The following is a 27,481-nucleotide window of genomic DNA, read 5'->3' on the forward strand; positions in this document are numbered from 1 at the left end:
GGACGGATCCTGGGTCATCCCGGACGCCAACAAGGGCCATACGCTAGAGGACTTCTACAGGGACGTATATACTTCGGTTCCTTGTTCTCCGGAACATGTCATGGCTTTCTCGATTCCTGCCCTTGGGACCCCATCGATCCCTACTTTGCGATGCTGCTGGATGACCCGATCTCCCACGATGAGATCGCCAAGGCGTTCAAACAGCTCCCGGTGTGAAAAACTCCAGGCCCTGATGGTCTGCCGGTCACCTTTTATCGGGTCTTTTACCCACAACTGAAGGATCATTTACTTCACCTTTTTAATACCTTCACTGACCACTCGGGCCTCTCCCCCATGATGAACGAGGCGGAAATAGTTCTTATTCCTAAGCCGGGCAAGGCACCCGCCCCAGCCTGCTTCCTTCCGGCCCATCGCACTACTGAACACGTGTGACAAAATATACACCAAGATCTTAGCGAATCGCTTGGAGCCCCTCTTACCCGGTCTTATTGACCCCTATCAGGTCGGTTTTATACGTCATCGCCAAGGGCCAGATAATATCCGCCGGATAGCTCACCTGGTAGAGAAAGCACGCATCAGAAACATCCCGGCTTGTCTGGTGTCCTTAGACGCCGAAAAGGCATTCGATTGTGTAGATTGGGGCTTCCTTCGGGTGGTTCTTTGGAAAGTGGGCGCCTGGAGCCGGGGATGATCTCTAAATTGATGGCTCCCTATGTACAGCCTGTCACTTGCATCAGATTCTACGGCTCTTTAACGAACCCTACCTCTATCCACCGTGGTACTAGGCAGGGGTGTCCCCCTTCTCCTCTCTTATTCGTCCTCGCGGTTGAGCCCCTAGCTATTGCTATACACTGTAAGCAAGACATACAGGGCATTCGTATGACGGGGACTGAGCATAAAGCCTCCCTTTTTGCTGATGACCTTTTACTGTCCCTGTCCTCTCCGGAGTTGTCCCTTCCAGCTGTGGTGACTCTTTTGGGGACCTTTGAGGCCGCCTCCGGATACCGGATAAACCTTGCCAAATCCCACACCCTTAATCTTACTCTTCCAGCCCCGGTGGTTCAGGGACTACGGAACCTTCTCCCGGTCCAGTGGTCTGACGACTCGATATCTCGGTCTGGACCTCACTCCTAAGCTGGAGTCTTGGACCTCGGCAAATTGGCCCAGGTATAGGAAAGCCATTCGAGACGAGATGCGTCACTGGGAGGGTCTTCCCCTGGCGTGGTTGAGGTGCCTCAACACCATTAAAATGTCTCTTCCTCCCAAAATACTTTCCCTCTTTCAATCCCCCCCTACCCCTATACCGCGGACGGACATTCTGGCTCTTCTACACGATTTTACTTGATTCATCTCGGGTAAATCGCGACCACGCTTCTCACAAAATTCCTATGCTTCCTAGTTCCCGGGTGGGGGGGGGGGGGGGGTCTGGCTTGGCCTAAACTGCTGGAATACTATTGGGCCTGTCATCTTGAGTGTCTCTCAGAATGGATTGTCCCTGAAAGTGAGAAACACTGGTTCCATATGCCGTCCCTTGTGGGACCTTGCCTGGATCCAGCGAGGGGCCTGCCCCCGAAGCGCCTACATAGCCACCCCAATGAGAACGGTGCTGGAAATCTGGCACTGGTTGGTGGTCTCCCGGGTCCTGACGACTTCCCCTCTCCGAATACGCCTCTAACGCGCAACCCTCTGTTTCCTCCTGCCTTATCGCCTACTGCCTTCGCCGCTTGGACAGTGGAGAGGCGCCACGTCATCCAAGATTTTTTTCAGGGCCCAACCCTCCGCACCTTTGAGCAGTGTAAACAGGCCTTTCGGACACCGCACGTTTGCAATATTATCAGTTGCGCCATTGGCTTAGCTCGCCGGACTATGTCCGGGAGGCAACCCGTCAGCGTACCCCCTTTGAGTCCCTGGTCCGCAAATTTGATGCTTCATGGGGACTGATCTCTAGAACTTATTCTGTTCTGCAACACTCTCAGCAGCTTTCTCCCCACGGCTATCAGACGCGATGGGCGTCCGACTTGGCCACTGCGGTCGCTCTGGAGGCATGGACTCGCCTGTGGAGGGACATCCCCAAGGTGTATCGTAGTATTACCCAACGCAAATCAGCTTACAAGTTGATGACACAATGGTACTATACCCCTACTCGCTTACATTGGATGTTCCCGAACTCTCCTTTGTTGTGCTGGAGATGCCAGAATGCTGAGGGGGACTTCCTGCACATCTGGTGGTCCTGCTCGGGCCTCACACGGTTTTGGAAGGAAGTCCTCAGCCATATTAAAGATGTGGTGGGGTTCCCGATTCCCTCTGACCCATCCTTAGTGCTTCTGAGCATTAAACCAGGCACCCTTAAAGCTATGACTGTATCGGAGTAGCACCTGATCCTCCATCTACTGGGGGCAGCGAGGCAGTCCATTGCAGCTGCCTGGAAGAAGCCTCACCCCCCTTCCAAAACGACCTGGTTCCTGCGACTGTGGGATGTCTTGGCCCTAGAACTTCTCACAGCGCTTCTTAACTACACCGACACCCGATTTGACCGTGACTGGCAACAACTTATTCGACATTTTACTAAAACTGATCACTCCCGCCTAATGCCCCCCAGGCTACGCACCCTGCAACTCTTCGAGGATTCCCTGGTGCCTATCTCTCGGGGTTGGGTGCCCGACTCTCCGAGCAGCCCTACCTCCACCTAATGGGGGAACTGCACCACCTCTGACTCCTTGGACTCATGTCCTGACCCCCCGACCCCCATGGCGCACCTAGCTTTGACCCATCCCCCCCCCTACTTCTCTCACCCCCCTCCTCCGGATTGGGGATTGCCACTCCTCCCTGTTGACTTTCCTCTCTCCTCCCTCTGTTATTCTTTTTTCCTACTCTGCATTCTCTGCCTCCTCCTTGGGGATGGTTTTTGTTCGGATTTCTTCTTTTCTTCTGCAAAACATAGCTTGTTTTTGGTTGCTGTACAGTGATATGGTTACTCATCGGGTGTGGGTTACGCTTGGAACATCGAAGTCTTAGCTGATTGGTTTCTACTGCATGCCCAGTCAAATAGCGATGTGGACTTTCCATTTAACGGATGTTCAGGCCCTTTATAGGCAGCCTTCACTTGACCTATCTCCTAGGCCCTTAATAGACTCTGGCACTTTTGCCTTGTTACTTGTATACCGGGAAGGTTTTGTCCCACACCCTACGTTGTCTTAAAAGGTTTATGATATGGGGGTATTTGGTCTCTCCCTCTTTTTCTTGGCTGGGTACCACCTTGTTCCCCTGATAATCTCTCCACCCTGCTTTGTACTGATTCATACTTGTTAATCACTGCAGCAATGCATACATATGATGTGCTTGACTTTAATAAAATAGATTGAACACAAAATACTTAAAGACTACAAATTCTAAAGTTACAGTTATACCGTAAATTTATAAATTACGCACCACCTTTAAATTAATATAACTTTATTATTTAACTACAAACCAACCTAAAAGTACACACATTTTTTAAAATTGTCAACTTATACAATTAATTTATAATTTACGCAACACCTTCATGTTATTATAACTTCTGCACCTACATACAAAATGCATTCAACTCTACACTCAACACTACATTAACTATAACTCACCACTTTACTATGCACCGTGTTCTCACAAAAGATGTGATTTGCCATGTCATAACTACTATTGTAAAAGCTATTATTTTACATGGCATAAGTGATATTCTATAAAAGGGTATGCGCGGTGCATTGGGAAGGCGCGAATTATAGTTAATTTAGTGTGGCTACTGAGTTGACTCTCTTAAAGGTCTTTATCCATATCCATTGGGATTTTAGGTTGAAAACCCACAGATTGGGTATGAATGAGGACGTACCTGGAAAAAGTCTTTATTCATGTGGCCAGTAGACAGCACTGCCCTCCGATACTCTGTCCACATCTGTTTTGATTATTATGGTGGACTGTCCTCGCATACTTTTTAGAGGACGACAACCCATATGAATGCCTTGCATTTATCAGGAGGGTAACTGTCACTAGTTAGTGGATAATGGGTGATTCTGTTTTTTTCTTGGAACTGTAACAATTGAAGGGATCAATATGGGTTCCCTCTCCTCAGCCTTTTTCTCCGGAGACCACAATGTTGATAAGTCCTAGCAAACGCATGTCAGCGTTTTGCAGGACCACAATTCCCATGAGTCTCGACCCAGATGCGCGGCAAATGAGAGTCATGACGGAAATAGAGACGGCTTGAATAGGGGCTGCACAGACTGTCCTTGTTGTCTCTTCGCTCCGGAAACACTAATTTGGCGGGAAAGCGGACCAGAAGCGTTCTTTCTATGTATTTTGTGACACTTGTGTTTGACTGAGTCCATGAGCAGCAATGGACTTGGGCCACAATTTCCGCAAAATGAATCACTATGTCAGGAGTTGCTTTACTGTATGAAATGCTAAGCACTGGGTGACTTATGCACATGTCGACTACCATGCATGCAACGATGACTATTTGAGTGACACGACTGAAGATATTTTGTGAAACACGGTTTTCAACTAATTGAAGAATAGGCTTTCTAGGATGATTGCATTAAAGAACAAATGAGCCGCTGGTCATGTCATTTTGACAGACACAGAGTACTATGCAACAACTCTGAGGGCACGTATTGGAGTTCGTGTTTTGATCAAGGTGCAAGCCAAACTACTTATCATACTTTTAACATTTTTAAATCTTGTTGCCTTTAAAGCATTTGAAAGCAGAGTCTGCCTCCTCACAGAAGAAATGGGATTCATCAAAGGTCATGTCCATCAGCGAAGCCTGCGCATCGCCGGCCCGACAGGCTGAGTGACTGCTAGAGTGCTTGTTCCGCTTCCTTGCGGACAGTACGGAGCTCCAGATAATCGAGCTACCGGAAGTTGGCGGTCTAGCTCTTCTCCTGCCAAAGACAATCCAGGAAGCAAGTGCGGGTTGAACTTCCAGGAGAAACCACATTTGAACCAGTGGCGTTCAACCCGGCATTGCTTCGGATTGAGAATCCTCTGCATTGATGGGATTGCCGTTCCTCAGCAGAGCGTCCACCAGCATACATCAGTTTTTAGTGGACTGGCGGTTCACAGGAACGATCCTGAGGTTCTGCCCCCTAACCAAGTGGTGAGTCCACATGCCTTGGTGTTTGCACAGGAGCACTTACACCTTTCTAGTACTACCATTGCAGGGGCGCTTTCACTGCTCTTGGCAGCAACATGAGGAGAGCGCGTTGTTGTGCATATCTACTTCGGTGTTGGCACAGGAGTGCTTTTCACTGCTCTTGGCAGCAACACACACAGGAGCGCGTAGTTGTGCAACTCTACTTCTGTGATGGCGCAGGAGCGTTTTCACTATGCTTGGCAGCAACACATGCAGGAGCGTGTTGTTGTGCAGCACAACCTAGGGGTTGGTGCAGGAGTGCTCAACGCCCTACTTCACCGCTCTGGGCAGCAACAAGCGCAGGAGCGCGCTGTTGCATTAACTACAGCTTCCGTGTTGGCGCAGAAGCGCTCAATACACTACAGGGGTCCTACACGCAGGAGTGTATATTTCTTTTACAGCTAAATAACCAACACCCTAACACTACTTGTGCAGGAGCGCTTGCTTGTTTCTTTGGGAGCTACATGATCAGCAGGGTGTGACGCTCACCTTCATGCACGCAGGAGCGTTTCCAGTTTCATTTCCTATTTTCCCCTACCTGTGAATGCAGAAACTGAGTTCCGGCTTGAACCACGTTCAAGCTGAATACGGATGTACATCCTGTGTTTATATTCTCTCTGTGTGAATGGTTGTATGAGTGGAAGCCAGGGGTGAATAGTTTAAATGCTGGTATGGTTTGTCCCCAACAGGTGGCTGTTACTAGGAGGGTTCCCTCACCTGTAACGATCATTCACGACCAGGTCTACACACAGAAGGAACGCACCCCACACCACCCTGGTTGGTATAGTTTCAATAACTAGGGAGTAGTGGGAGACGGTGGAGGTTGTTCATGTCATCTCTGGGAGACCACTCCGCAAACAGAAGGTAAGACTTGTGGAGCCCTGACAAGCAGACATGATCCTGGCATGTCGGCAAAGAACCACATTGGTACCAGCCACTCTGTCAAGGCAGTCCGTGGAATCCAAACCTGAAAGATAACCTATTTGGCAGCATCCTGCCCACCATGTATCATCTGACTAAAGAGGCCCTATGATCTTCTGAGATTGTTGGCAAGATATTGATGGTTGTGTACCAAACTGCAGGGGTGTTTAGCACCAACAGATAAGAACGTGGTTAACGAGTGCAACGCCGGACTTCCTTAAGAAAATGTACGTTTTCCCAAGATGTCAATCCTTTTACATTCCGTTTGGGAGAGTGGTGGGAAATGAATTATATTCACTTTGTTGTACAATTATGTTCTCAGGAGTAAGGTACCGGATGTGAAAATATGGGGCACCAGTCTATGTTGTCTAGCCACCTACCTGTTCATTGGTGGGAAACAGCATGGTTTTAACCAAGTAACCACCAGATTGCCTGGCTGAAGAATTTCTGTTTAAACATTTGTTTTAGTTACAACAGAAGGGCGAACCATCACTGCGAATCAGGCACACTTCTCTATCGGTGGCCCATGTGGAAGGGCAGGCTCTGTTTCAGAGGAGGTGTCAAGCCCACTGGTGTTTTGGAATTCCAGGTATAAGGCATCATCAGTGTATTGAGGGAGTAGCAAGCCACCACCCTCACCATCATAGTCATCATCATCAACATACTGCGGAGCACTCAGCTCAGGTCGAGGGTCAGAATCAGAACCAAAAGATAATGGAGCCTCTGCTGATACGTGCAAACTGGTAGAGGCTCAGTTAAAATGAGGCTGCAAGAGAACCAGCTGGGTTTTTAGGTCTCACTTAGGCAGCGCTTGCGCTGTCTCTTTGAGCCATGCTGTATTCAGGTATGGCCTTGAAGCTCTGCCCATTTTCCGCCCATGTTTTCAATTGGCTCCTGTAACTGTTCTTTCTAAATGGTTGCTTTTGATCTGTCAATAGGCTTAGTAGTAACTTCTTAGTACCACCTTTTCTACCTTTGTAACCTTTTGTTGTCTTAAATGCCTTTCTGGTGCCTGCGATTGCAGGCAAGACAGGCTCTTCCGCAATTATTATTATTTTTTTTAATTTAACCAGCGCGGCATGCCTCAATGGCATCCACGCTTTTATTTGCTGTTAGTTGTGATCTTGAAATCGCCAAAGCAGGCGCATGCATTTTCTTTCTATTTACTAATGTTTACAATGGCAGCACCCGCACTTTAGTTTTAAGCATCTTAAGCTGAAGGGCGGGTGCCGCTATTGCTTCAAATATAAAGTAATAGAAAAAAATGTGTGCATTTTTTTCTATTTTTTTTTTTCTTACTTTTGAAGTAAATCGAAGCTCCTGTGCTTAAAGCTAAATAGCGGGTTAAGCCATTGTAACAAAAGTAAACAAATAGGAAAAAAAGCGTGCGGTTGCCATTTTTTTCTATTTGTTTACTTTAGTTTCAGTCGCGGCACACGTGCTTTAGCTTTAAACATCCAAAGCTACAACGCAGGTGTCTCAACTGCATCAAAAGTAAAGAAATAGAAATAAAATGCACATTTCCTAAACAACTGTGGCTTCAAATGTTTTAACCCCTTCGGTGCTCATGACGGAACGGTTCCGTCATGAGCCACGGTTGAGCTGTGCTCATGACGGAACCGTTCCGTCATGACCCCGCCCGCGCAAGATTCCGTCAGCACAGCGGCGGAATCTGCGCAGCATGGAAGGGGTTAATCTAAAGCGCGAGTGCCGAGGTCCATGTTTTTTAATACTCATTAAGCACTGCTCTTATGTCCCCCACATAATCCTGCAGCTGCACTCTGCCCTGCACATTCCTCGCACTCCTAATAACCTGGAAGAAGTGAAAGAGCTTTCATCCAGAACTGCTCCATCCCCTCACAAAACTGCCCCTTCATCTCTCCCACAAACACCCCCACTCTGATACGGGTCTCTAGCTACCTTAAGGAAGCTGTGAATGTAATGGCGTCAATCTTCACCTCTCCTCTGTGCCGTTGTCCAGCCCACAAAGCCTCCTCAGCTCTCCTTGCCTTGCAGATGTTGCCCTCCCATGGTGTCAGCTTCTGCCTCTCTATCGTGACACCCTCGCCTCCCTTGGCTCTCATTAAATTAAGATGCTTCCTGTCCCTATCAGGCTCCCTGTCTCCACCTCTTCCAAATCGTCCGCCCTACACTAGGGATGTTGTTACCTTACCTTCGCATCTCTCTTTGTACCTCCACCCAACCACGTGCCCCCCTGCCTCCTAAACCCTCGTCACCTGAAGGATGCTACCTTCTTTCAGGCCTTTTTTTCTACCGACCCTTACTCGCCATATCATCGGCCCTCGTGACATGAATGAATCTGGTCCTCTCTGGCCCTCAGCCTCTGCTTCCTCCATCCCATCTTTATATTCTCTCCTCTTGTTATGATAAGGTTGCTGGTCCTCTCGGGTCCTCATCCTCTGCTCCTACAACACATCATTGAAATCTAGGCTCTCTGTACTTAGGGATGTTGGTCCTCTCAGGCCTTTAAGCGCCCCCCCCCATGCCTCTGACCATATTCAGGACCCTCGTTACATTAAGGATGCTGGTCCTCCCAGGCTTGCAGTCTTCACCCCTCCAGTCTCCCTCCCACTGCACATCCTCATTACATTAAGGATGCTGTCTGCCTCTATGAACCTCTTCCCAAAAACTACATGACCCCACACTCTGCTAATCACATTATGTGGCCAAAAAGAGGCAAATGCTAACAGCAGGTTTAATTTGATTGATTCCACTGGAATGTCAGAAATGCAGGGCCTGGCTGTATTTCACGGCTTTTATGTTCTTGGAGCCCATTTCCCATAAAAAGGAAACAAATCAGAATTACTTAAAACACGAATAATTCTGTAACAAAGCAAGTTTACCACCACAACCGGCCTAAGCACACACAGTCTGCCTCTCCTCTCAAAGAAACGCACACACACACACGCCGTCCTGACTTAATCTCCATCAGAAAAAAGATATCAAACACACCCGGCTCTACCACTCTCCATCCCACATACGTGCTAACACCATGCACCCTCACAAACACTCGGGCCACTTCTCAATCAAGCGTTTGTTCTCCTTTTTCCTCACAGGTCCTCCCTCTCACGACACATTATTTTATGCTGCGTCGACTGTACATCTCTGCCATTGTGTCTACACACACCATTACTTTCTCGCACGCACGCACACAAGTCCTCCTCTTCCCATTGCGTGCACACACCCACCCACCATTTCCACCTCCTGCCATTGCACCCCCTCCTTTTCTCTATTCCATCCCACATACACATGCACACAAAGAGCTCTCACCCTAACACAAGCACCAGTTTTCTCCTCTCGCTCCCGATCACACATACACACAGGAACACCACGGCTCTGCCCTTCCACAACTATTACTCCATTGTCCATCATATACACCAGGTACCATTACCCCAAAATCACAAACACGCACACTCATGACGTCCCCTGACACTTATCACATGACTGGCAATGCAATACAATAAGCCTCGCATTTGCGAGAGTTTGACCTATTTACATTGTAAATGGCAATGCCTTTTATTTATATGTTTTGAAAACCTGCAAGCAGTGCGTAAACATGCACTTTGTACTTATAGTCCTTGCTTAAAAGAAGCAAGGCTGGCAGTAAAAGAGGTGCAGTTACTGCCAGCCTTGCTTCTATTTTCTCACTGCTTGCAGATTTAAAAACACATAAATAAAAGGCATCGTCTCTTACAGTACCAACAGCTCAAACTCTCTAAAATGCGAGACCGATTGCTTTGCAAATTCTTGTTGTCATTTCCTAGCACGATATTGGTCAAACTCAGGCAGACATCTCTTCAGGGTCCGACATAGTAACCAGTATCGGATCATATTCTGGGGCTTGTGGTGTCAGTGCCGGGGTCAGGAACCAGCATGAATTGCAGGGCAAGATTAGATGTCTGTACCGAAGTTGTTACGCATCCGGTAGTGAGACAGAATGGGACAGATGGCGCTGAGGAGGGACCCGCCAACCAAAACTTGACTGTAGGGCCCAAAGCATTCTGTGGGGCCCGAATGCATGTTGGAGTGAGCCAGATGCACAATGAAATATTTGCAACATGGCATTGATCTGTTGCAGGGTTAACAGCGGGATCAGCTGAGGAAATGTGTCAGTGACCGGTGACCTTGACAGAGTATGACTCGCATCTTGACGCACTCGTGCTTCCTCGTTGGAATCTGAGAAGCAGGAATGGGGTAGAGACCCACTTTATTTTTTTATGTTTGTGTTTAGGCTTGGACTTGACAGAGGGCTTCTGATTGGCTGCAGAAAAACTATGATATCATAAATTTTACAGTTTGACTAGATCATTGCATATAATAATTTATAAATATATGTGTTTTTTATGATATATGAAATGTGTATGAGGATACATACTGGTTTTTATTGTTTCTGCTTTTATGATTTTTTGTGAAGAATCGAATAAAGCATATTGAATTGAAAACAATTGTCAGAGGGCTTCAAGCAGGAAGTGAAACATTGTAGGAATGGCCCTATGACCAGGCTCAAGTCTGGCCGCTTAACCAAGGAGCTTGAGTGGGAATACACAAATGCCTCAACTTTCTTGTGTACAGCATATACAGCTTCACCTCTCTGCCTCACATCGCCTTCAGGTGCATGCAGGCACACTTATCACACGACTTAGAGTTGTGTCCTGAGCCCAGGCACCAAAGACATGCCTCATGCAGATGTGTGGTAGACATCTGATTCGCGCAATCGTGGCGTAGCTTGAATCCTGTTGTTTTCAATGGGGACATCATTCTCTATCACACAGTGAAAAGACTGGAAGCAGTAAAAAGACCTGACAAATTTGGAAGTGGAACTGACGTCAGTGTGCAGGGGTGGCAGTTACATTTGTCTCCACTCTGTTACTTTCGGCGCTGCATGGAGCCAGCACAAAGCTACACAATGCCACCTAGCGGAGCGAGAGTAATGGTATAAAAGATCTCCATATCCAGTCTAGTGCCTAGGGAATAGTCTATAGTGAAGAATGTGTAGTTAGGAGTATCCATCAGAAGCAACACTTATTACACCTCCTGTAGGTCAGCCCCATGAGGTAGTAAGAGAAACAGTTGATTTTGTAGTCTCCACTTACAAATACACTTGCTATGCACACTCCAGGAACAATCAACGGGACTCCTCATCTGCCATTTTCTGCTAGCTGCAGCCCAAAAGGAAAATTCCACCTCATTTACAGAGTCTCTGGAGGGAGCTCTAACTTGTACTGAGCTGTTGGTCCGCACACATGACAGAATATAGGAAAACGTAAGAGGGAGATTTTAAGAAAATAAGTTTTCATAATAGTTGTAGTGGGGTAAGGCAAATAATAAGCTGGAGAAAATCATGAGTCTCCAGTTTAAAACGAGAATGTTGCTGTTTGCGCACTACTGGCAGGGGAGATGGTGGTGCCACAGAGCCACCTGCATTCCTCTGCTTTCTTTAGGTCTGCAGAGACCTGAAAGATGTGGGAAACCGGAAACAAGATTGAAGACCAGCTGTTCCGACACCTAGCTGAGGTCTCTAGAGATCAGCGAGGTGGCCTAAGGACCATGGAAGCGAGCTTTCCCCATGGCAACGCAACAGTGGAATAACTTCTGTTTTTAACTGCAGAGACATATTAGAGTGAATAACCCAATTTCTATTTCAGTATTCATTCTAATGGTTACCAATGGAAGCCAAACATAAAATTATTCTAGTGTTAAAAATCTATCCTGGTGATATTTGATTAGGAATTAGAATAGATGTTTGATTCCAATGCACACAGATCAATTATTTTGTATAATTTTGTACAATGAAAATGTGATTTAGAATATGATGATTATCACATTTTTACTAATGTGAATAATGTTTCACCTGTGTTATAAAGTTTGTACCTGCTGTATCGAATGATTTTCTGAACAGCAAACTATTCAGTACACATTTAGGGCCTTTTTACGTTGCTTGGGCATGGCATTTGTTTGGAGGTTTGGAACCATGTAGATGCCCAGGAGATGGCATATTTGTCATTCATACCTGCAGTGTGGGTACAGAAGTGTAAGAGCGAGGTTGGAATGTTTTCTAATTAGTAGGCATGTAAGGTTTGCCAGGGCTATTGTTCTAGGATGGCTTTCACTTAAGTAAAAGATGAGGTGGGTTGTTGCATTCAGCGTTGTTGTAAGTCATACAAACACTATTGTATTGGCCGTTGCAGCAGTCACCACTAGTACATATAAAGACTTGTACACTAGTTTGCTGCAAAGATTGAGATTGTGATATTTTATTTTGCTAACAAAGTGCATCAATTTAAAGTATTAGGAAATATTTGAAAATGATTTGTAGTTTGAGGATGAGCCTCTTGAGGATCTAGGTTTTCCATGTACAGATTAATGTTACATGTTACAAACATTTCACCTTGAATCAGTCAATCAATAGGAGGAATCCTATAATGTGAAATAACTCACCAGTACAAATGCATCAATTGATTTTAATCGAATCCACTTGAAGAGCGTTGTCCAGAGCTCTGGAGAACAGACCCCAAATGCAGCAAGAACGCACACATAGGGTGTCCACAGGAATTTCATGCTGGGAATAAATTACAGTTTAGTTAAAAAATGAAGAATGGCAAATCAGTCATATTTGTTCATAGTTAGTTGTAGTATTACTATAGACAACTAATCGCTATGATCTCTTGTCAATCCTGGTAACAAATAGATTGCTATCTTGCAAGATCCATACAGAGTCTTTACAAAGATCTATCAGTAAGCAATGACATGGCAATCTCTCTGCAGTTGATCAGGATTTCACAGTTTTTCCCAGCAGGCACGGCTGACCAAGTGAACGGCAAAGTGAGGGATGAGGGCCAGGTTGCCTGAGTGTGAGGCTGTTAAGGTAACTCTGTAGGGAGGCACCACGATAGCATAAGCAACCACAGACAGGACAATGGCACCTATGAAATTAACATATGGAGAGGGTTCAATGAAAGGCAATGGGATCTGGAAAATAGAGTGCAGGGCAATTCAAATCACAAAATAAATTGGTTTGTGGTTATCTCCGCTGTGCAAACACTGCAACAAGAGAGACATACCAGGATTCTATTCAGGCAAAATGGTGTCATTACAATTTATGCCATCCAAATAACAGACTTAAAACCAGCCCAAGATCACAATTTCATCTCAAACAGTAGTAAAGACACATTGTACTCCATAGAATCACACAACCTGACGGTAGTGTGAGGACATGAAAATAATGCACCCACTGCCGCACACAAAAACTAAATAATAGTGATACTGCATGGTCAATTGTTGGATACACTGTTTAATTTTCCATTCACATCATTCTAAGAGGGTGAGATCAGATATGGTACAACAATAATAAAACAACAATTAATATGGTACATTTATTCCCACCAACACCTGTATGTAATGATGAACATATACTAATCCTAAAAAAGCTCATTCAGGTGAAGTCAAGGTTAATGGGTGGCAATAGTTGGTAAAACACACTAAAGAAAAGGAAAATTAACAAGTGAAGGTACTACCCCAACTCCCACCATCTCCATGATGAGTTAAAGGTGGAAATGGGATGCGAGTGAGACACTGGGTAAGCATGTTGATAAGGGAATAAGAGTTTATCCAATTGTCTCAGTAGCTAAAATGTAATTGGTCAGTTTTTTTTGTGTGTAGGTGTTTGTATTTAGTGAAAACCTCAAACACTGACAATACTACCTGTAGGTTTGTTGTTATGGTAAGTGTTATCCTCACCCGCACGCATCTTCCCAGCCCAGCTGCTTCTGGCCGTCACGCCCACTCGGTAGCCTATCAGCGTGAAGAGGAGTGGAGCTAAGGCTGCCACCGGCTATTTCATGCCGGTCGCTGCACGGGAGCACAGCGCGCCAAAGGCAAGCCCGTCTGCGCCCTTCCGGGACCTGGGGCCTGTCATTATGCTCAGAAAATTTGAGTTGACAGCACTTCATGCAGTCCCTGCCAAACTCAATCCCCTTACTTATTCCAGCTTAGCGGAACAGGGGATTTTGGCATCTAGAACAGCTTTTCCTGAAATCTGTGGTACTCATATTGCTGGTCCTTCTCAGACCCAATAGGGCCACGGTAACGAAGCTCGGAAGCTCTCTGTTGTATATCTGAACACCGGCTCGATGGTTAAACATCAGATGGATATTTCTTTGTTGCTCAAATTTGAGCAGCCAGATCTTTCTCCTGCTTACTAAAACCTGGTTATCGCAGGAGTCATCCCCAGACATTCTTGCGGCACTACCTTCAGATTATCACATCACCCAGGCTAACCGTCCCCAGGGGAAAGTGGGCGGAGGAGTAGCTGTCATAACACGTCATGATTGTAGTTACACTGCTTTAACTCCGCTAGACTTACCTTCAGTGGATAATCTGGTGATAAAATTTGAATTCGAATCGGACACTGCACTTTTAGTTTGAGTTCTGCTTTATAGACCTCCTCAGAGGATGCCTCTTTCCTCACTCTTTGGGTGACCAGATAGCGCACTTGGTAACTAACTACGGGAAGGTTCTGCTGATTGGTGACTTTAACTATTGGGCCAATGAAACCTCTGGTGGCCCCCAATCGGCTGAACTTGCCAAGCTACTTTCAGGACTGAACTTAACACAACAGGTATGCACAGACACACATATTAAGGGGCATATTCTTGACCAGGTCTGGACTGTCAACATCACTATGTCCCCCGTCTCAGTCTCACCGTGTACATGGTCTGATCACCATATAATCAAATTCACCGTTCATGATAATTTCTTGATTAAAAACCCTAGTTTAGGTGGGTGCACACGCAGAAACTGGAACAAGATCGAGAAACTCTTATTTCTTGACTCACTTGTCAATTTGATTCCCCTGGGCAACTCTTCGATAAATTTGGCTGATGCGCAGTTAACTAGTTGGCTACTGGCTGCTAGCGACCAGTTTGCTCCCCACAGGAAGATTCATGCCCCCTGCCGCCATGATGCCCAGAAATGGTTCCCCACTGAGCTGAAACATCAAAAACTAGCCTTAAGGCAATTGGAAAGAAAGTGGCGATGTATCTACCTACCTGAAGACACACAGCCTTATTTGAACTCCTTGAAAACATATAAAAAAATCTATTTTAACTGCTAAAGCGGCGTATTTTTCATCTAAAATCCTGTCTGCAACAAACCGCTCGATGGAGATCTTTTATATTGTGAATGAGTTGTCCACCCCCGACAGAATTTTAGTTAAGCCCACCCCTTTCCAAACTTTTTGCAATGCACTGAATCTCTTTTTTATTGAAAAATGTTTTAAAATCAAGTCCAGTATCCCGGCTTGTCAAAATCTGAATTCTTTTCCTCATCCCACCCAAAACCATAGTACTTTTACTCATTTCCCCACAATATGTGAGCACACCTTCATAGATCTTCTTTCAAAGTCAAATCTGGTTCTCCCACTGACTGTTGCCCTTCTAGCATCTTGAAGGACATTTTTACTGCCCTTCCCAGTCCTGCTCTTAATCTCTTAAATGGGTCTTTGTCCCAAGGCATTGTCCCTGCAACTTTTAAGGAGGCAATCGTTGTCCCCCTCTTAAAGAAGGTGGGATTAGATCCATTAACTTTGACAAACTATCGTCCAATTTTCCTTCTTCCCTACCTGGCTAAGATTTTGGAAGCTTATGTCACGCGATGTCTTACCAACTTCTTGGAGGAATCTGAATTTCTTGATCCTCACCAAGCGGGTTTCTGCCCAGCTCACTCTACCGAGGCGGTGATCCTTACAGTGATGGATTCTCTCCGTAGTGAGGTCGATAGTGGCTCTTCGCAGGCCCTTGTCCTGCTTGATCTTTCCGCGGCCTTCGACACGGTTGACCATAATCCTTTGGTCGACCGTGTGAGGGACGCGGGAATCTCGGGACCTGCTCTGGGCTGGATCAGTTCCTTCCTGGAAAATAGCTCCCAGGCAGTCTGTACTGCCCAGTTTACTGCCCCCAGAGTCAGAATTCCTTGTGGAGTCTCTCAGGGCCCATCTCTTTCTCCCCTGTTGTTTAATCTCTATCTTCTCCCTCTTGTCCGAGCCCTGAAAGAGCATCAAGTCTGTACATTTAAATATGCTGATGATTTCCAACTCATCTTCTCCATCAGCAACTCCCTGGAGTCGGTCCATGCCTTTCAATCTACCATGCTGTTCAGTCTGTACTGCCCAGTTTACTGCCCCTAGAGTCAGAATTTCTTGTGCAGTCCCTCAGGGCTCCTCTCTTTCTACCCTGTTGTTTAATCTCTACCTTCTCCCTCTTGTCCGAGCACTGAAAGAGCGTCAAGTCTGTACATTTAATTATGCTGATGATTTCCAACTCATCTTCTCCATCAGCAACTCCCTGGAGTCGGTTTATGCCTTTCAATCTACCATGCTGTTCATCAGTCAGTGGATGAACAGGAACCACATAAAACTTAATCCGGATAAGACGAAGTTAGTTTTAACAGGTGGTATCGCTAAAAATCCATGGGACCCCATTTTTGGCCTAGAGAGCTGGGTCGGTCCCCCTCTCCATCTAGCTCGGCTAAGAGCCTTGGGGTAGTTATTAGTCAGGATCTCACTTTGAAGCCTCAGATCGGGTCGGTGATTTCCACCTGCATTTTCCAACTCAGGAAAATAAAAAAAGATCTGTAGATTTCTTGCCCACGAAGCTCGGATTCAGGTGATAATCGCCATGGTCATGTCCCATGTCGACTATGCCAATTCACTTTACTTTGGCATCCCCCTTTATTTATCCAGACGTTTACAGATGGTACAAAACCAGGCTGCGCGTCTGATTGTTCACCAGCCTAGGCATCATCATATTACGCCTCTCTTGAAGCAATTACACTGGGTCCGGTTGTTCAGCGGTGTGCCTTTAAGGTTGGATGTCTCATTTTTAGGTCACTCAATAGAAGGAGCCCGAAATTCGTGAATAACATGATTAACAAATATGTTCCCACACGTAATCTCCGTTCAGCCCACAAGCAGCTGTTACTATCCCTCATTTTAGACTCAAGCGCACTGGGGGTGCCAGGTTTGCCACTTTGGCCCCTATGTTCTGGAACTCCCTTCCCTCTGAAATTCGCTTCTGCACCAATCTCCTCGGCTTCAGAAGTCTCCTAAAAACCTGGCTATTCCGACAGGCTTTCTGCACAAATCTCCAGGACTTGGGTCTCAATCAAAATGAGTGCCATGAAACCTCCCCAGTGTACGTGCGCTTTACAAATTCATTTTAGCATAACATTTAACATAACATCCTACGTTATAACATACATGTATGCCAGTATTTGGGTATTGTATGGTGGTGTTCAAATTGAGCATTTATAAAAGTGTGTAATCCCTGTCCATTTAATTAGCAATATTGTAAGTTGTGTACTGTGCTACTGTGTGTGTGAAAAGCTCTTTGATGTTAATTAAGACTGTATGGGGCAGTGAAAGTTTACATTAAGGCTATAACTTAACTTCTGAATTTTACAACTATTTTGATTTTGCGTTGAAGACTACTGTAGAATTATACCTGGAACACTGTTTATTATCCCCATCAAGGGAGTAGGGCACAGCAGAGGGTTCTTTCTTCTTCCCACACCATCCTTGACTAAGGAAAGCAGAGGGTTACCTGTCAACACTTATACTGGCCAAAAGATGTGGGGGATTGTTGGGAGAAGTCACACGATCAGTATTATTGGCTAGTGGGGCACGCATGGTGTCAGCCTGTCACTTCATTATAGCCATTGGGACATTTATTTTTTACAAGCACACCAAGTCATAGGATGAGGCCAAGTGGGTCCTTGATGCACCCCCAATCTTGCCATAAGAAAGGGGAATTTGTTGTCTTCCACAAACATGCCCAAAAAACAGGGGCTTCTCAGGGTGAAAGAGGCTTGAGCACCAGACAGGTGTGTCCGCGTCCTGTTCGTCGTTGCAAACAGGGTATCAATGAAGCTGTCAAGCTGCCACATCTAAATTTTCAATACTATATAATAACACAGGATAACACTATGCCTGGATGAAACTTGCAGAATTCCACTCTGCAAAGTAACCCAAAAACTCATTGAGATTCTGCAGAATTCCCCCAAAGGGAGAAAATGTTCTACCTGCCGTTCACGCCATTTTCTTCATGCCAGTAGACCATTCCGAGCAGAACATCAGCGAGAATGGCACCACGTGGTGTGCAAGGGTGTGGCTATTTTGTTTTACGTACTTCTGCTTCTCCTCCTGGCTTGCACATACGTTTTTTATTCCTACTTAATCCGTCTCATCCGACAACCCCAATCTCAAACTCACCTGTTATTCATTCATTTTTCATCACGGTCCGTCTTTCCTTGTGCGTATTTACATTTCTGTCAGAGTTTTTGTGACTTTTTTTGTTTTCATTTCCTGACCTGTTCGGTCCTTCTTCTGTTCCTTTGAAAAATAATTCCCAAACCACTCGGACTCCTTCCGCTATGGTAGAAACAGGCAGCAGTGCCAGTGCCACCCACACCCCCTGTGGGTGACGCAGGCTGACAGGGTGCATCTCCACACCATTTTGAGCGAGGCGGAGGTGGCAACGCTCATCCTTTGGGTGCTGCATCACCTCCCCTGCATGTTGGCAGCAGTTCCGGCAAAAGTTATGCCCTGCAGAAGTGTCAGCTGCTCTGGGGAAGAGTGCAGGGGATCAGACCAGCAGCAAAAGCACCACTGGACCAGGAGCAGGACCTACTCGACCTGCTAGGTATTGAGATAGCGGGTCTAGGTGAGTAATATATATTTTGTTTTCTAGCTGCTCGCATTCACAGGTGAGGTAAGTTAAGTTTACGTAATGCATATATATATATATATATATATATATATATATATATATATATATATATATATATGTATACACATATATACATACATACACATATATACATACATACATACATACATACATACATACATACATACATACATATATATTTTCACTGGGAAAAAAAAACACAGGTTACAGGGACGTTATAGTTAGGAAATGGAATTTAAAAAACGTAGAAATTCACAGAAAAAACAAAAGGTTACAGAGACATTATAGGTAGGCTCAGGTTGGTAGAGTGAGCCCTAGGTTTACCGGATAGGGTTGTGTTTGTTTTTTGATGAAGGACTATGCAGGAGACAATCCATCTAGATAAGGATTGATTAGAAGTGGAATATCCTGTAGGTAGAGGACCATAGTTGACAAAGAGTTGGTTTGATTTTCTTAAAGATTTCGTCTTATCTAGACACAACTTCAAAACCCTCCTACCATCAAAAGTGTGGAGCACTCTTTCTGCAGGAGAAGAGCGGTGATGAAACAATGCAGGTAAAGTAACAGTCTGAGCGGTTTGGGATCCAGGAAGAAGGACTGTTCTAATATTGAGATCCGTGAAAGCTAATCCGTTGTCTTGGTCAGGGAAGTTGTATGATGTCGAGACATTTCTCGATGTTGCATGGTGTTTTGGCGTCGGCGGTGTTCTCCTCTACATCGTAAGTGTTCTTGACGTCAAGCAAGTAGGGGCAGTACCTCTTTGCGATGTCAAAGTCCTTGACGTGGAATGGAATCGATGTCTTCCTCCTGACATTCTCTTTCTGGATCCTCCTCTGCGGGGGTCCTCAGAACATGACTTGGGGGGACTGGTAGAGGGTGAAGTCTTGCCTCGCCCTTCAGAAGTCTCACTTATCAGAGAATCTGGTTGTCTGTGGTGCTCCACTTGGCCATGGAGGTGAATTTTCTCTCTCTCCCTCAAAGTGCGCATGGAGAGGGTCTTGCAGTGGAGACATGTCATGAGAATCTGGCGAACATAAGTTACCGATCCTGTGTGGGTCTGTTTATGCCATTTTTCTGACAGACTTTGGGCAGTTCACAAAGAGATGGAATTTTGTGCAAAATTAGATACATTTCCTGTCAGAAAATTATATAAAAATACTCTACGCCCTAAAGGATGTCAAGTGAATCAGCGTTAAAAAGCCTAAGATGGAAATTATTGAGGGAAAAAACCTTAAAAAAGGCAGATCTCTGCTCCAGGAAACTCTCAGAAGGAGCCGGAAAAAAGAATAGAGTAAACTGCCACCTACACGGCATGATGAGATACTGGGGTTCAGAAGGCCCTTGAAGGTGCAGTAGCCTATGTACATAGTTTTGAATGTTGCATCCTATACAGGCTACATTGCTATGTATTACTCTTTATCTTACTTTGAAACGAAGTAAAAAGCGTTTGAGAAGGATGTTTTTTAAAAGATCACTTTTCATTTTGCTTAAGGGATTTTTAAGCATATGACCCTTTTTTTCTTCCAAAGTAATTCAATAAAGATTGGCAATATAGCCTGTTTTTAAGGCTGTTGCATATGTTTCCTAACCTTTTCCGAAGTAAGGCCAAGTAGATATGATTTTGAAAGAACCTCTCCGCACGTGGACAGGACTATTCTGTAATTATGATTATCAATTGAGATCTTCTGAGAGAGAAGCTAAGTTCAATATAGCTTGTCAAGGACTTAGGGCCTGATGAACAACTTTCCACTCGCAAAAAGTGGTTGCCAATTGTGCATGACTTTTTGCGAATGGAAAGGAATTTTTGCGAACTGGCCTATGTACTAATAGGTGAGTTCACAAAATTCCAATTCGTAGTGGGTCGCAATTCGACCTCCCTCATTAATATGCAGGAGGCAAGCCACAAATTGAAACCCACTACCATTGGCTAGAGACAGAGGCATAGTGTCCAGCTGGGGTAACCAGAGCACCATGTCCATGAGTACTTTTAAATAACGCACTCTTTTTTTATTTTTAATGCAGACAGTTTCCTAACAGGAAAACAGGATGCATTAAAAAATTAAAACTGAAACAAACCTTTTTTTGCCCCATGGACTTCTTGCAGCGTGTGGGTTCTCTGCAGCCACACTGGAGGTCAGCCAACTGACAGCAATTCTAGTCCTTTTCTGATCTTCCACAGGTCCAGAAGGTGTTACGAGGTCAGTGCCTGAAGGTGCCACATTCATGCATGATGGGTAAAAATTACTGCTGGGCACGCTTTAACCAAAGGTGTAAAAGTTCTCGCTGCCAACCCTACCCACTTTGGGCCTACTCAAGACGGCCATAGTCTTTTGTGACACTAAACTTAGGCTCTGAGGACTGTGGGGTGAGGGGGTGGGGGGGGGGGGGGGGAAAGAGTGTACTATGGTAATCGTAGTGTTCTCCCATATCACTCACTAAAATCCAGTTTGAGGCAGCCACTGTACGCTTAACAAACCCAGAGACAGAAGTCTGGTAGGACAAAAACAGGGTCCTACAGCAACCAGACAATGGATACATCCTGTTTTATTCATTTCAAGTGCACCCCAAGTTTTATATGTAAATTCAGAGACATAAGTATTTTAGGACAAAAGCAGGGTCCTACAGCAACCGACCAGGGGATCAACAAGACTTTTCTTGGCATACTCTTCTCTTCATTTCAAGTGTGCCCCCATGTGTTACATGTGGCACAACTAACCTGTCAAGCAGGATTTGACACTGTTCTGTCAAAAAGAGGCCCACAGTTCCACCCTGCAAATTCTGTGGAGTTTAAAGGAGTCATCTCTGCCCGTTCAGGTCAGCTTATTGTTTTCTCCTGGGAGGCATTTCATATTTTTTCACACCTGGCAAGGAGAACCTGGACAGGCAATGCAAATTAGCTTCCCGGACCTTCAGGTAGGAAAATAGGTAACTTTCCAAAAGTTACTATTCCTTAATCTTTATTAAAATTTTAACTTCTCCGTTGAATTAGATAGTTAACTACTAGAAATTGTTGCTTAATTTTTGTTCTAGCTGATCTCATTCCCAAGATGCAGTATTAGGATTTAATATCAGTTCCCAATGTTTCTAAACGAGTCAGCCAGCATTCATATAGTGAAAATAGCTTTAGGATGCTGGTCACTGTAAGGACGTGTTAACATTACATTTCTACGCATCCTGATTTTAAACATCATATCCTGCCTTGTGGGCTATGAAGACTACATCTATTTTGAAAGGTTGAATTTCAGATGTTACACTGCTACAATCAGGCCACACCTTATACTTCTAGATAAAGTAAATACACCAGTCAGATATATGCCAATTCGACCATGTTTAAAGGGAGTACACATGCATTGTACTACTGGTCAGCAGATATAAAGTGCAGAGTTCTAAAGCCAGAAAAAATATAGGGTCCAGCAAAAGGTGAAAAATTGAGGGCAACCACAGAGAAAAGGTTAAGTTCCTGTACTTAGTGAATAAATATGAGTAAACTATTGCTCAGAAAACATGCTTTGAGCACAACTGCCAAGTAAGAGCAGTATTTTGCTGCACCAAAATAAGCGAAGCAGTAGCTGACAACAGAAAATAAATTAGTCTTCAATTGCACTATTCGGGAATATTGAAGTAGAATTAAGATATTAATGTTAAATACATGTTGGAACCAGGTGCATATTGTAAATCAGTGGCATCATTGCTGTTCAGATGTTTAGGTATTCCTTGTAAAGAGACACTAATAGAGAAATCGATGACAGAACATTACATCTAACAATGCTTTAAAAATTGATGCTCAGCAAGAAAATGAAACAAGCATTGGCAACCCAACAGTTCTTGTCTTAAATATATGTGCTGTGCAATTGGCTTTCTTACTGTATATGGTTTGTATATTATAACTTAAAAGAATGTCAAGGACAATTTTCACTGAAGGAATGTTTGTGGTGGTGGGGGGGGGCAATGGAGCAAGCAGGGGCTACTGGATCTCAGCCATGGGGGGCCTGGGACATCTGCCTCTAATATCCTGGGGCTGCCCATATATGGTTCTGCAAATTGAACCAAGTGCAACTTCAGCATTGACTCTCTGTGGTAGAGATGGGAAGCAGGTCACAGGCTTTTCTGGGAAGTTAATTTGGGGATACAATTCAGCAATCCACAAACACTGATCAGCATAGTAACTAATTGTCCACCCCAGTGCTTGCCGTTATAAAACAGAAGCACTTTAATATAATCTAAAACATGGTACTACACTCGACAATACAGAGGTACTCCGAGTCTCTGGCACAGGGCCCCTGTCCTACGGACACGGCAGCTCCAATACTCACCCTCCACCTCCGTTCTCTCTCCCTCTCTATGATCAGGAAAATTTGGTGTGGGTCTCAGTCTCAGGTTCAAAGTTCCCAGCACCCCCAGGTAGAGTTGTGTGCTCAGTCTTAGATTCCTCACTACTTGTGAATCCTCATGGTAGAGTCGGCTAGGACTCACCGCGCGTCAGAACGTGTCCTCCATCGGCTCGGGGAAATGCGCTGGCATTGGGACGCCAGCCTTTTACTTTGATCCCTGGGCAAATGCGGGGCCACACAGCAAAGTCAAGAAGCCACTGTATGTAGGAGTGAAGACTGTATTTGAAGTTTTGCCCTCTTTTGGGTCCATATTGAGCTGACAGGAAGTCAGAGCCTGTGTTCTTAGCAAGATCATTCTTCTACTTGTGCAGTTTTGTGATTGAGTGTCACAGCTTGGAAGACCTCCCAGGGTCCGAGGTGGTGATACGGTCCATTTTGGGTCTTGGTGGCAACAGCTGGGTCTCCGGGTGCCATATTTCGCACCAGGATAGGTACTCAAGTCAAAACATAACTAGCAAATCTTGCACATGGATATATATTGAACCATCTATGATGACAGAACAATTATTCTTTTCTCTCAAAGTTTTAAAAGACTTTCATTTCTATTAGCACAGCTCGGCAGATTTGCCATAGAGTACCAAGGAAGAAAATATTAAATTTCTATATACATGAGAAAGCTACAATCCCTACAATTGCTGACTGCTGAACTAATCTTTCTACTGGAGTCACTGAAGCAACCTGGGAATTGTTTGCATTAACAAAGTATGGTGCAATGGCAAAATGCTACCCTTAACTAGACTGTAAGACGAAGACAGCCTTGCAGAAGGTGAAATACAGAATTAACTTAATTTAAAAATTGTCCTCAGCAGAGGTATAACTCAGTTTAATAATCCAGCACTTAAATCACCAGCATTTTTATATTTTTATTTCACATTTCCTGGGATCAGAATAAGACCTCCACCATTTACCATTTCTTACTTCAGAAACCCATTAGATGTCTTGAAAAAAACCTTAGAAAGACTGGGAATAAGACTTAACTGTGCCAATAACCTCCTTCTCCTGATACTAGCCTCATATTAAAAAAAAATAAGTCCTGGACTACAGCCCCTGATCATTTCGCAAAAAATATTCTGGAGAGTTTTTTGGACTCCTTTGATTCTTTATAATCTGAACTTCGAGGAAGATGCTAACTGTTGGCGGTGTGAAGGAGTAAATGCAGGCTACTTGCAAATGTTCATCAACAGCTATTTAATTCTTGAATGGTCAACAGGTATTTTTACCAAGATACAGTTGATCACAAATGGAGATCTCCAGCTAACTTATGTTATGCTATTACTGAATGGGCTTGTTCTACTGACATTCCAGGTACGTTTTGCACTCTTTTGATTGCTAAAGATTTAGTGACTGCAAAAATTATCATCCTTTGTTTCTAGACAACTTCAAAGATACCTAGATCAGATGACAGGGTTGGTAACTTGACAGCACAAGTAAAACTATTTGCACAGGGGTCGTGGCCAGAAGCCGCCGGTAATGGCCGCACTTGAGTGAAGCTCCGGTCTTTCCGAACTGAAAGCCCGTAATCTGCACATCGCTCCGGGCCTACATCGGGGCGGAAAACCCAGAATACCCGACTCACAAGAGTATCAGCCTGAAGTTGGAGGAAAGCCGGCAGAGACAAGCAGAGGTGTTGCTCAATACGCAGCCTGTGGGACTCGGAGCACGCAGCCAGGCAGAACGGAAGGCCGCACCCATAGTGTCGAAGACCGAGATAGGGCTATCAGACGAGCGGCCGAAGGGAAGCAACTGGTGACGACGGGCTCCAGGGACAGAACCAGCGGCAGATCCAAGGACCCGGGGAGGGTGGTGATACGTCTGGCCCTGCTCGAGGAACTGAAGCTGGCTGCAGGTAAAATAGAGTAGACGCAGCAGCGCGGGGCCCCGCGGAGGAACGCAAATCGCACATAAAGACGGCCCGAATTCAGGCCGCATGCCGGAGCCTGAGTGGACCCTCACTGGCCCAAGATAAATTAAGTAAAACTACAGGACTTACAGGTACGCAGCAGACAGTTGGTTGGTTGGTGGGAAAAATGGGGCAATACAGGTACACCTCACCCAGCAGACAGGGAAGCCAGACAGGCCAGAACAGGCCCTGGATTATACTATCAGATGCAGTGCTAGCTGGAACTGGGGGAAAATCGCGCAAGGGCCCAACCTGGTGGATTATTCAGCCGAAGAGAGACACAGACACCCCCAAAAGGGAGTAGCGAGGCTACCACTAACTGCTCCCAGTCAAAGGTTTGCCCAAAGGAGCTGCGGAGGCGGTCAGGAGAAGAGTCAAAGAACCAGAGGTAGCGGGCCGAGCGAAGAGGGGCCTGGAGCCTAATAAAGGAGGCAAATTAGTGGACTTCCTCCTGGACTCCCAAACACAAGAAATGGTGAAACCAAAGGCTTCCTCCACCATACAAGCCAACAAGATGGACAACTTTGCGGTCACAATGTCCCCGGCAGTGGCTCCAGTAGCACAGACAGAGGATAGGGGGGCAGAGGAACCCTCGCTGATGGCCATAATGGCAGCCATAGCAGACCTCAGAGGTACTATCAAACCCAAGATCGACACGGTTACAGTCTAAGTGAATTTACTGAGGGCAAAATTTCGTAAAATAACTGAAAAAGTAACAGTGAGGGGAAATCACTACACAAAAATTGGAGGAACAAGTTCAACATCTAAAGCAGCAACAAAGCCTCATGGCGGCAAAGCTTGAAGAACAGGAGGGGCGCACAAGACGCAACATAAGGGTAGTGGGCGTTCCGGAGGGAATGGAGGACCAGAGCGTAGACCTCTTTCTTTTTGAAAACTTTTTATTATATTTGCATTCAAGGCACAAACAAATTAGGTACATTATCCAAATACTTCTAAACGTTACATTTTGCATGTTCGACGTGGTGGCACTTGGTGCTCGAGCCTCACAGATGCCCCGGCAAAAGATAACCCTCTCCATTACACTTCCAGCTCCTCCTCGTTTTCAGTGTCCGAGTCCCCCTCCGCTCTTATGTCTGGAGGTTCACAAATGTATCCCCTGTACTTATTCCAGGCCCCCCATATCCTGCTCGATTTCCTCGGGCAGCCACGATTGATAAACACTGCTTTTTTGGCCGCCATGGCAACATCAAGATCCCCACACCAGGCGGTAAGCGATGGTGTCTCTCTCGCACCCCATTTTTGCGCAATGTTGCGCTTGGCCACCATTATCCCCATTGTTGCCCATTCCTGTGCTGGGCGTGTAAGATCATTCGGCTCCCACACATTTAGTATACATCTCTTGGGTTCGGGGGCCAGCGATACCTCCACCGTCTGTGATATGGTCCTCATCACTTGCACCCAGTATTCCGTTATCTTGGGACATTCCCACAAAGTATGAAAGAAAGTACCTTCCTCCCCACAGCGCATCAGGCAGTACGGGTGTGGTGCCGACCCTATTGTGTGGAGGAGATATCTAGTGTAGTAAGTTCTATGCAAAATTTTGAGTTGCACAAGTTTAAGTCTAGACGGTATCCCCACCTCCCGCGGTGAGACCAGTGCCTCCCGCCATTCAGAGTCGTCGAAATCGCCTACATCTCGGGACCATTTTCCCCCGAGTGCCACGTGGGGGTCTGGTAAATTGCTCATTAACTTTCGGTATGTGAAAGAAGTAGCCTGCTTATACATGCATTCTGTCAACAACCTATCCTCTAAGGGGGTGGCCTCTGGGACCTTGGTGCCGGGTGGCAGGGCCACCTGCAGCGCATGTCTGATCTGCAGGTATCTAAAGCTTTCAGAGGGCGCCAGGTTGTATTGCGGCCGAAGGTGTTCAAACGTGACAATTCCTCCCTTATGCCACATATCGCCCACCGTCGATATTCCAATTGCATCCCACTTGTCAAAGCCCTTGCAGTATCGCAAGCCACCTAGCCGCTGCGTTACCCACAGAGGGGTAAGCTGGGTTAGCTTTCCTGTCCATCCCATTTTAGCATGCGCTTCGTGCCATATGCTGACCGTCTGCCCTGTGGGTCCGAGTAGTACCGGTGTGTGTTTCTTGTTATAAAGCGCAGAAATCCTGCCTTCCTTCCCGAGCCCATGTCTATCTGCCATATAAGCGGGATTCATCTGTGAAGCATGAACCCATTGATTGATGACTTTCAAGTGCGCCGCTCAGTAATATAACTGTATGTCCGGCAGTGCGATACCCCCATCGTACCACCCTTTGGTGAGTTTGCACTGTGCAATGCGCGCAGGTTTGTTCCCCCACAGTAGCCCAGAGACC

General features: G+C 45.6%; 1 protein-coding gene across 1 annotated transcript in view; it reads right to left on the reverse strand.

The window, feature by feature from the left end:
* The window catches only part of DPY19L4 (dpy-19 like 4), a 554,933-nt gene that overhangs the window by 242,025 nt on the left and 285,427 nt on the right, over positions 1-27,481 (reverse strand). The window contains exon 14 of the mRNA XM_085605236.1: positions 12,545-12,665. Within this exon, the coding sequence (XP_085461362.1) occupies positions 12,545-12,665 (121 nt within the window). The remainder of the gene's footprint in view (positions 1-12,544; positions 12,666-27,481) is intronic.

The sequence above is a fragment of the Triturus cristatus genome, chromosome 5_1 (genome assembly GCF_964204655.1).
Source record: "Triturus cristatus chromosome 5_1, aTriCri1.1, whole genome shotgun sequence".
NCBI lineage: Eukaryota > Metazoa > Chordata > Amphibia > Caudata > Salamandridae > Triturus > Triturus cristatus.